At 39.2% G+C, this 11361-nt stretch overlaps 1 gene segment (V, D, J or C); it reads right to left on the reverse strand.

Annotated features, from left to right (window-relative positions):
- Positions 1-230: 230 nt before the first annotated feature.
- On the reverse strand, positions 231-1034 carry LOC118829387. The segment is given in 2 exon segments: positions 231-753; positions 971-1034. Coding segments are annotated over 2 exon segments (411 nt in total).
- Between the last annotated feature and the right edge of the window lie 10327 nt (positions 1035-11361).

Consider the following 11361-nt stretch of genomic DNA (forward strand, 5'->3'; position numbering starts at 1 on the left):
GCCCCAATCGTACTCAATCAGCATCCAGAGATCTAAAGGAAAATCTGAATCAAATTGGTTGGAATACCTCTGGAAAGATGATGGATGAGACTCTCATAGGATGATGATAAGATGTGATTAGACTCTAACTTGCAAAAGTGAAGCAAATATCCACATCAATGAGAACCCAGATCCTTCAAAGCACCCTTATGATCAATGATAAATGAATGATTTGAGAATGAGTGCTCCTAAAGAATGTGGTTTCTACACTTGCTTTCTGAGTCCATCTATGGTAGGGCACATTTTAGAGTGAAATGGCCTTCCTGTGAGCTCCACCCAGCTGTGTTGCTCCGGGCCCAAATCCTTCCTGTCTAGGTTTGCGTGTCTCCTCATGGGGCTTGTGCAGCAGGTGTCAGTGGCATGGTATGCGCTGATCTTTCTGTATGGCTCCTCCTATGACTCTTCTCACTGTGCTCATGCTGAGAACACAGAAATACATCGCTGAGTCCTGCAGCTGGGAGGCCAAAATGGTGAAAGTGATGGATCTGCTTGTCTTCTGAAAGTTCACCAAATATCGATCCTCACTTGCATTTTGTTGGTTATAAGAATCCTGACGAATAAGGAAGATCATCTCCCTGCTGGGAAGCTGTTTGTACCAGAACAGAGCATAATTACTTTCACTGGTGTCATACTTGCAGCTAAGGGTCACAGCCTCCCCCTCTTGTCCAGTCATTGATGATTGCAGTTGAGTGACTTCCTTGCCTGTGCTGTCCCCTACGGGAAAAAATAAGACAAATAAGAATTGGTCATCTGGCATTACAAATATAAGCATTGTAGAAACATTGCAATTCAGTACTAGAGAAGTCCTTCCCTCTGACTGTCAAGAGCTCTTGAAAAATACAAACCAATGATCCTCCCTCCCTCTCTCCACCCCTCCAAGTTCCTAGACCTTAAAGGATAGCTCAGCCCCCATATCCAGGGTGGACCTTACCAAGGAAGACAGATATCACAATTGCCCACAGCAGACTAGGGAGCAACATGTTAGTCAAAGTATCTCCGGCTCTGTCCTGAAGCTCAAGCCTTAACCTTGCTCTCTGTATCTGCAGTGCCTGCAGTAGAGTCCCTGGGGCCTTCTGATACTGCACATTCATAACAGGAAATGGGGTTTCTGGTTGGTACAAATTTACATCACTCACACCACACTTCCCCCTATATAGTCTGCAAGAATATAACCCATCCTAATACTCCATCTAGATTCTAGGCATATTGGCGTGCTTTAGAAATTGAATTCTATGTTTAGACCTGTCAGCAAACATGAATACACTTTAATATTGAAGAGAAATAGAGGGAGATTAATAAATCAACCACTGGATTTGTTCAGCCAATTAATCTTGGACAGGCACTGGGAAGAGGTAATAAAAAACAATACATTATTAACATTTCTCCCCTTAAGATCCAATCTGCATTCAGCTCATGCATATCTTCTTGTCTCTGCTCAGAATTTAATGTGACTAATAATTATTAATAACAATGTCACTTATAGAGTGCTTCAAAGTATGCAATGCACTTTGCAATTATCTCATTTAATCCTCACAGCAATCCTGGGAGATAGATACTATTACTTTCCCCATTTTACAGATGAGAAAACCAACTGGGCAAGGCTAAACCACTTGCCTATAGTCACAAATGTCTGTGACTAAATTTGTCACCAAATCATCCTGACTCCAAGACCAATACTCTTTCCACTTTGCTACTCCTTGGTTTTCATAGTAGAAATTAAATTTATTCCTCTTGACCATATAGAATCTCACAGGAATGGAACATGCTTTACATTTAATAAGGTTATATTTCTATAATGTTATGAAACTAATCATCTTGACTCTCAGAATCTTCTGAGTTGCCTATATTCATAATGAAAAGTAGCAGGAAAAACAGTATAAAAACTTGACTTCCCACTTTGATTAGAACCAATAAGAATTTCCCTTTGCAACACAGGGACAACATAGCAAACACCAGTGACCCAGGGCTCGCACCTCCAACAGAGTGAGTGAGGCTGCCATGAGCCAGAGGTTGTCCCTAGAGGCTGTCCAGATAAAATGCATTGTCTATACAGCACAGCTGCCTGAGATTTTCTGCATCAAGCTGTTGGTGCAGTGAAAGCTGTGATAGGTAGTTATAGCGAGCTCAGAAGCTAGTCACTTTCTCTTTCTTCAGTAAATACAAGGGCATGCTGGAACCAGCTCAAACTGGCTCACTAGGGCTGATTGTAAATTTTTCAGTGTGAGCATTTACACCTCAGAAATGAGCAAATGCCACAAATCAGGGCTTGATGAATTGTTTTGTGATTGTTAATAAAGCTATGGAGAAAGTGGCAATAATGCAGATTAAGCTGAAAAGTACATCATGAGCCTTTTTTTTTTACAGAGAATTGGTTGTTAAACATTTAATAGCACACCGCTATATAAATATATGGATATTAGTCAGAAAAGCCCTTTTTTCAGGGACTTATTCATGTCCTGAAGGCCAAATTTAAACTGGTAAGTATGAGAACAGAAATCAGTCATTGTAGGGTGACAGGGACTGAGATCATATCAAATCACTAGGGACAAGCAGAGTTAAAGGGCCTTAATGAGGGGCTGAAATAATGGGTCAAGCAAGAAGGCTTAGCAATCCTGTGTTCAGGATATATTTAAGATTCAAATGAAACATAAACATAGTGCTGAGGTGACAGCAAGAAAGCAGAGGAGAAATGAGACTGGAAATAGGCCAAGTTTTCTTTAAATTTACCATTTCCTGATTAGATCATTCCATGAGTGTTTGGAAAGGAGACACCCCCCCACCCCCATCAAGGCATGCACCTGTATTTATAGTCCTTTCCCAAGAATTGTCTTTTTGAACAGCTTCAAGGAAGGAAGAGGAAGTTACAGAGGAGGAATGATGGCCCCAAGGCCCTGAGAATAAAGTTACCAAAGTGGTGACTGAGGTCCCTGCTCCTGCATGGTACATACTTGAAAAACATTGAGCAAACAGGTCACAGTCATTCTGTTTAGTGAATTACCATAAAGGCAATCTGAGTTCCCTCTGTTCTTTCTGTACTCTACCTAACTACAGCTAGGGGGGTTTTAAACTCAATTCCTTCAGTTTTCAGAGGGACCACGAGGTGTTTCCTGTGAATAATTCCCCTAGGACACAGAGAAGGAGTAACAATGGAGTGATCTGAGACTGATATCCAAGTCATGAGATTCCTGTTTCCCTTAGATATTCCCATGTTCCATTTCCCGCTTTCAGTAACTACAATGCTTCAGGGGCTCAGAAGCAGCAGCAAGGTTTGTCTGTGATTTGTCCAGCTCCCTGGAGATGTCTCAGAAGAGGGCTCTATCTGAACAGAAACTCAGCACCCCTCCTGTACCTCTCAGAGTTTGTGTTCAGCTCTCCTTACAATCATTGTGCTATAAAGAGCACAATAGTAAGCTACTGTGTCCCTGATATGGACCTTCAGAGCTTCATGGAGGATACTGGACATACCAGAAAAGAAAAACACGGTAACTAGCATTGTAAGTGCAGATCAAAGTCAATGGTACCGCTTCAGCAAGCATAAAATGGCCTTCTGTCTGGGTCATTGAATATCCATTGGTCTTTCTTAAAAGAGAAAAAAAACAGAAATGGCTATGATGAGATTGGTTATGTACAGAACAATCTCCAGTGGGCTAACAGCTTTAAAATGCTCAATGCCGGACAAAATGAAACTATTAAAGCTTTGAGTGAAATGACTACTGTCTGCGCATTAACAAGACCACAAGCACTGAGCCTGGAACAAAGTTCATGACTGGTTGAGGAGAAAGGAGAACGTTGAGTTTTCCTCCTAGAGAGACACAAAGCTCAGAAAATCCTATTGCTCCAGCCTCAGGTTCTTGGTCAGCCCCGCCGAGGACTTGAAGGTTCGTGTATTGGAGCTTTTTTCTTCTCTGTATCTTGTCACGGTTTTGAAAGAAGAGAGGGTGCATTCAGAGTTGTTGTTCACCCTTCGTTCTCAAAGACCATGTGTTCAGAGTAGAATGAATCTGTGCCCATGATCTGACAAATCATGATACATCTGTGCAAACTATCGCCCTCTTGTGGACAAGATAATGACTTGGGAAAAGAGATTCAACTGATCAGACGTTAAGTATCAACCGCAGAATCAACAGGCATGTATTGAGAATGTGCTGTGTGCCAGGCACTGTAATGAGTGCTGAGTATATAAATACAAAGATCACCCATGTGCAAAGACCTGCAGTAGTTTCCAGTGTGGGACAAAGATACATAAAGCATGATCTCTGCCCTCATTCAACTTACTCTTTAGAGAAAGCACACCCAGGTTTCTCTAAACTTTTGTCCTGCAGTCCCTATTCTCAGATCCATTCTAAAAGCTGGAAAGGGGTATGGAGGGAGGGAAGGTGGGATTAGAGGTAGCAATAGGAGGTTATAGTTTTGGGGGGTGGGGTTAGGAGGGAAGTGAGAAGCTGGAAAGACAAGATTTGTATCCTTCACACATTTGCCTAAGACATCCTTTGGGTGCCATATACTTAATAATCCCTTTAAGCTACATGTGTCTTCATCTATTAACAACAGCAGCAGTGGCAAAAACCATATAATCATTGAAATGTATCTATGTCCAAAGCTTTTACCTGTATTATATGTAATTTACTCAACTATGCCACAAGTATCAATAATAGCAGACATTTACATAGCATTTTAGAGTTGCCAAAGAATATCACCTTATTTGTTCTTCATAACAACATCGTCCTATATCATAGGTATTATTATCCATATGTTATTGGAAAGTAAACTGAGTTTTAGTGACTTCCCGGTGCTCATACACTAGATGTCAGAGTGAGACTTGGAGACAGGTTTTCCTGATTCCAAGTCAGGTATTTGTGATACCTGTTCTCAAGGATATACCTGAGGCTGCTTGTACCTTGACTGTAAAATTTTCAATGTCAACATTTACAGCTCAAAAATCAGCAAATACTACAAATTGGGACTAGATTTATCTTTTTGATTATCTAGATTTTTAAAAGTGAGGGAGAAAACGTTAGTGAACAGATTAAACTTAAAAATGTGTCATTCATACTTTTTTTTTTTGCAGAAATCCAGTTGTTAAAACATTTATCAGCAAGTACCTCCCTATTCTTAAAATGTGGCTACAAGTCTCTTTTCTTTTGTTCTTTGCATACTTCACTACTGAGAACACAAGTTCTTTTCCAGCATCTTAGCCATAATATGGTTGATTTCTTACAGTCGTGAAGATACTGCAATTCATTAGGGCTGCCTCGCTTTCTTGGATACTCAAGGTTTAAGGTCTCTGTTCCCACTTGTTTGGGATGCTCAGTCTCTCTTAAGCAAATGAATACCAAACAGTGGAAACTTGTAATCAGATCAGCATTCTCCAGAATTTATATTTGCCTTTCACAGTCACCCCAAGGATCCCCAAATAAGACACACAGAGTTCATGTCTCTTCCCCCTTAGACTTAGGAGATGATGACTTTATTTTACTCTCCAGAAACCCTCCAACTCACAGACCAGCTCAAAGCTTTCAATTGCTAATTAGGTTCCCAGAAATTTCTCCATTTTTCTCCACAGGTAGAATAATATTCCATTTGAAACCTGAGTCATGGGTTCAGTTACCGGATGCAGCTTCTCTATCTCTTGAAGTTCTCTGAAAGATATATTCAAGATTTGGTTGATAATCTTGTATAGATTTAATAATAACAATAAATAGTGTTTATATAAAGCCTACTATGTGCCGGGAACTGTACTTTACAGATTTTCCTTTGACCGCACAACTATCCTGGGAGTTAGGTGCTATTATTATAACCCCACTTTATAGCTGAAGAAACTGAGGTTAAGTGACTTGACCAGGGTAACAGAGCTAGTAAATTTCTGAGGCAACATTTGAACTCAAGTCCTTCTGATTCCAGGTCCAGCATTCCACCCTCTGTGCCATCTGGTTGGCTCAGGGTTACACCCTATTTGAGACATCCACTCATCTCTCCATTCCCCATACTCCCTTTCCAAAGTTTGGAGAGGTCATTTGGTATAGTAGAATGAATACAGAATTTGGAGTCAGAGGATCTGGGTTCAAATTTTGATGCGTGTGTTCACCTGTGTAACCCTGAGCAAGTTGCCTCACCTCTCTAAGCCTCAGTTTCTTCCTCTATAAAAGGACAGAGTTGGACTTGATTAGCTTTAAGTTGGAGCTTTGGATCTATGATCCTATCTCATGATCTGGAATCCCAAGTTAAATATATATATAATTTGTTTTTCTTCATATTCTTCTTTTGTTCTGCTGCTCTAAAAAAAAACACAGAGGAATTCTCAGACTGATTGCCTGTAAATGGGACATAGTTTCTGTTCCTCTAATACCATTCACTCAGATTCCAACTGACTAACAGAATAAAGCCATTTTTTCCATAGGAACCATTCCATTTCTGGGAGGGTACATAAGAAAACTGCCTCCTAAAAATAAATAAATAAATGAATGAATAAAATAAGAAAACTGCCTTCTTGCGGTCGTATCCACAAGTACTTGTATCACTTTCGTTATACTAAGATCCTTTTTTTTAATTCATAGACTATTAATGAAATAAATTACATACTTTCAATTCAACTTGAGCATTATAGCAATAATTCTTAAAATAAGTAATTTATCATAGTGCTCTCTAAGTCCCTTTTTCATATCAATAAAAATTATTTATATTAGCAAAAAATATAACACTAACAATAGCAATAGGTTTAGAAACAATACGTTCCTGAAACATGTTTTGGTTGGTCATAATTTAATATATATTCGATATAATTCAAACACTAGCTGGGTGACATTGGGCAAGTCACATTTAGCTTCTCTCCTCAGTTTCTTTATCTGAAAAATGATAGTAATGATAAGTCTAGTATTTAACCCACAGATCTGTTTGGAGGACGAAATGAGGCAGGCTGGTTGTGCTACAAACGTTAAAGTGACTTCTTAATGCCAGATAGTACTGCAACCATCATTGTTGTTTTGTTATTACTGCTACTGCCGTTATCACTGCCTTTGTGGTTGTTGTCGTCTGGTGTGAAAATCTGATTAGGAAAGAGCTATCCAATCCCTCATTTCTCTTTTCACTAGGCTTAATTTTTCACATCACTCTATTCTGGAAACAAATTACCTCTCCTGACAGGTCATACAAATGCATTAAGGTAAAGCCAAGTGGGCCTCTCCAACCTTCCCCTAGCTCCAGGTGATAATTCATTCTGTAGTAAACAGATTTCATAGGGTATAAAACTTATTGTTCTGTCTTCAAGGGCCTTCTTTTCTAAGTTCTGCTGAACTAAGTGAAACTGTTTAAGCCAATAAGTAACGAAAAGCAAAACCCACAAGTTGCAAAACCTTAGAGCAAGAAGGATCCCAGAGGTTATCTAGTTTAACCCTATACACTGACCAAAAGTGATTGCCCAGAGTTCACATGTGACATGCAGTAGAATGCTACTATACTTCTGTGTGCAATCTCTGCATGCTCATTGTACTCTCAGAATCCCTGTCAGGGGCAGAGTACCACCCTCTGGAAGGTCCTTCCTCTCCAGGCTCCACTCCCAACTTTCCATCCATCTCTGCTTTGCCACGGAAGCCTCCTCAACCCAGAAGTTCATACCATACTCTCTGCCCTTGCAGCTCCTTTCTCTGATTGGCTAATTCCTCCAAGAAACTCCATTTTAAGTAAAATGCCCAGGCCGGTCAGAGCTTCATTTCTCTGCAGTCTCTACTCCTTACTCTCCTGACTTTCTTTATGATGCCCCACTCAGGTACTTTCCTATTCCAAGCTTCACCCCTTTTCAGTTTTCAGTCCTCTTTAGAATGTAAGCATCTTGAGGACAGAAACTACTTTCCTTCTGCTTCTATTTGCATTCCCAAGGCTGCACACAGTGCCAGATATGTAGTATTTAATAAATGCTTGTTGGCTTGTTTTGTTGACACTAGAGCCTCTAAACATTAAGACATTGCACTGCAGGCTAAAAAGAAAATGAGGGAAAGGAAACAATCTATAAATCAAGATTTATGAATAAATTGGATTACATTAACAAAAATTAATAACTTTACACTATGAAATAATCAATCAACAAATTTTTATCAAGCATCTAATGTATGTCAGACACTATGCTAGGTGCTGGGGATACAAGTACAAAGAATGAAATAATTCCTTCTCACAAAGAAATTACATTCTAGTGGAGGAAACAGAGGAAGGAAGGCAGGAAGGCTGGAAGGCAGGAAGGGAGGGAGGGAGGGAGGAAAAAAAGAAAGAAAGAAAGAAAGAAAGAAAGAAAGAAAGAAAGAAAGAAAGAAAGAAAGAAAGAAAGAAAGAAAGAAAGAAAGAAAGAAAGAAAGGAAGGAAGAAAGGAAGGAAGGAAGGAAGGAAGGAAGGAAGGAAGGAAGGAAGAAAGAAAGAAAGAAAGAAAGAAAAGAGAAGAGAAGAGAAGAGAAGAGAAGAGAAGAGAAGAGAAGAGAAGAGAAGAGAAGAGAAGAGAAGAGAAGAGAAGAGAAGAGAAGAGAAGAGAAGAGAAGAGAAAAAGAAAGAAGAATTAATGTTAGAAATATATATATATATATACATATCAACATTTTTGATGGAGCTGTGAGCTGGTACAACTATTTTGGAAAGTAATTAGAAATTACACAAAAAAGAGGCTAAAACATCACTACCCTTTGTTCCAGAAATTCCACTGCTAGGCAAAACAGAGAAGAAATGACTGACAAAAAAGAAAAACTTCATATACACCAAAATATGCCAAGCAGTACTTTTGTGTTAGCAAAGAACTAGAAACAAAGTAGATGCCCATCAATAAGAGAATAGCTAAATAAATTGTGGCACATGAATGTAATGGTATATTACTATTGTACTGTAAGAAATTAGCATGATTCATGTAGAGAGGCATGAAAAGGCATATAAACTGAAGCAAAGCAAAATAAGTAGAGACAAGAAAGCAATATACACAGTAGCTACAGCAATGTAAATTAAAAGAACAACAACCACAAAACAATAAAAAAAATCAATATTGTTAAATTACAAAGAATAAGTTTTGCCCCAAAGAAGAGATATGAGAAAATACCACCCTTTGCTCCTTTGTAGAAGTGGAGGTGGGGTGTGGAGGGGAGGGCCAAAGAATGGAGACATTTGAATATAATCTTGGATTTTTTTATGAATTGATCAGTTTGGATGAATTTTTTCTTCATTTTGTTTTTTTAATTGTTTGTCATATGAGATGACTCTCTGAGATGGGAGGAAAAGAGTGGTATGGAGATATTTAGCCAACATAAAAACAAAATATATCAATAAAAATCCATTTTAAAATTGATACAGCATAAGTATAAAGCAAACCTATATAAATATGTACAGAATAGGTAAATACAAGGTAGTTTGGAAGGGAAGACAGTAGCATTTGAGGGAATTGGGAAAGGCTTTATGTAGAAGATGTTGCTTGAGGTGCATTTTAAAGGAAGAAAGGGATTTTAGTAGGCAGAGGTAAGCAGGGAGTGAATTCCAAGTATGTGGGATGGTGAGTGCAAAGAAATGAAGGCTAAAGGTGGACTGTTGAATAGGAGAAGCAGTAGACGAAAGAGTGTGAGAGAGGGAGTAATGTTCGGTAAAGCCAGAAAGATAAGTTGGGGGTAAGTTGTATAGGACTTAAATGCTAAACAGGAGTTTCTAACTTATCCTTGAGGCAACAAAAGGTCACTGGCATAAGGGAGTCACATGACTAGATCTGTGTGCGAGGAAAATTACATAGGTATCTGTGTGTAGCATTGGCTGGAATTGGGAAGAAACTTGAAGCAGACCAATTGGCAAGTTATTGCAGTCATCAAGAGGTGACCAAGGTCTGAATTAAGGTAGTAGCTATGTGATTAGAGAAAAGGGGTTGGATGAAGGAGATACAGGCAAGATAGAAATGGCAAGATTTGGGGGCTGATTGGACATGAGTAGTGAGGGAGAGTGAGGGGTCAAGAATAATGCTGAGGCTCCAAACCTGTGAGGCTGGAAGGAAGGTGGATTTGAGAGACCCAGCTGGGATGACAGAGTAGGAAGAAGTGGTATAGCCTAGCACTCTAAAACTACTCCAAATATCTAAGAAAGAGCACCAGACTTGGTCATATTCAGAAAATCCAAGGATAAAACACAAATCATTTTTCCAGGATAGGGAGAATAAACCTGAGCCAGCTAGCAGCTATGCCACTCAAACTCCAGAGCTGAGTTTCAGATACAGTGTAGACTAAGGAGGAGACCTGTGGCTAGGTGAGGAGCTACACCCTGCAGTCAGTTAGTCAACTAGCATGTATTAATGTCCTATTGAATGCCAGAGGCTAAGTCCTGGAGATACAAAGACAAAAAACAGTGCCTTCTTTCAATGAAATCACAGTCTAAAGGGGGACACAACATGCAAGCAACTATGCAGGGATAAGTTTAGACAGGATCAATTGAGGATAGCCTTAGAAAGGAAGCACTAAGCTTAAAGAGCATTGGGAAATGCTGCAACAAGGTGAGACTTTCGTTGATACTTTGAAGAAAGTCAGAGAAGCTTAAAGGTAGATCTGAGGAAGGAGAGTATTCCAGGTATAAAGGACAACCAGTATAAATGCTTAATGTTGGGAGATGTAATTTGAGAAACAGCAAGGAAGCCACTGTCACTGAATAACAGAGTACATAGTGCAAGAAGTGCAAGAAGTGCAAGAAGACTGGAAAGTTAGGAAGAAGCCAGGTTATAGAAGACTTTATAAACCTAATCCTAATTCATGGCTTCAGAGTTTACATTACTAATGGGAGAAGAGAACCAAGTCAATCAGTCAATTAACATTTTTTATTAAGTACTTACTATGTGTCAAACACTGTTCTAAGCAGTAGGGATATAAAGAAAATTAACTGACAATCCTTGCTCTCAAAGACCTTACAGTCTGATGGAGGAGACAATATGTGAATACCTAGGTACAAATAAGATACAAAGGATGAACTGGAAATAATCAACAGAAAAAATACATTAGCACTAAGGGGGATCTGGAAAAGCTTCTTGCAGAAATGAAACTTGAGCTGAGATCCGAAGGAAACCAGGGAATCTAGGGGGCGACAGTAAGGAAGAAGAGTGTCCTAGGTATGGGGACCAGTAAATGAAAATACTGGGAGTCCAAAGACGAAATATTAAGTTTGAGAAACTAGATCACAGAATACATGATGAGGAGTGATGTATAAGAATTCTGAAAAGATAGGAAGGAACTAGTTTATAGAGGACTTTATAAACCAAAAAGATAATTTTGTAACTGATCCTAGAGGCAATGGGGAGCCACTGGAGTTTGTTGAGTAGAGAGGAAAGAGTGACAT

The sequence above is a fragment of the Trichosurus vulpecula genome, chromosome 8 (assembly GCF_011100635.1).
Source record: "Trichosurus vulpecula isolate mTriVul1 chromosome 8, mTriVul1.pri, whole genome shotgun sequence".
Lineage (NCBI taxonomy): Eukaryota > Metazoa > Chordata > Mammalia > Diprotodontia > Phalangeridae > Trichosurus > Trichosurus vulpecula.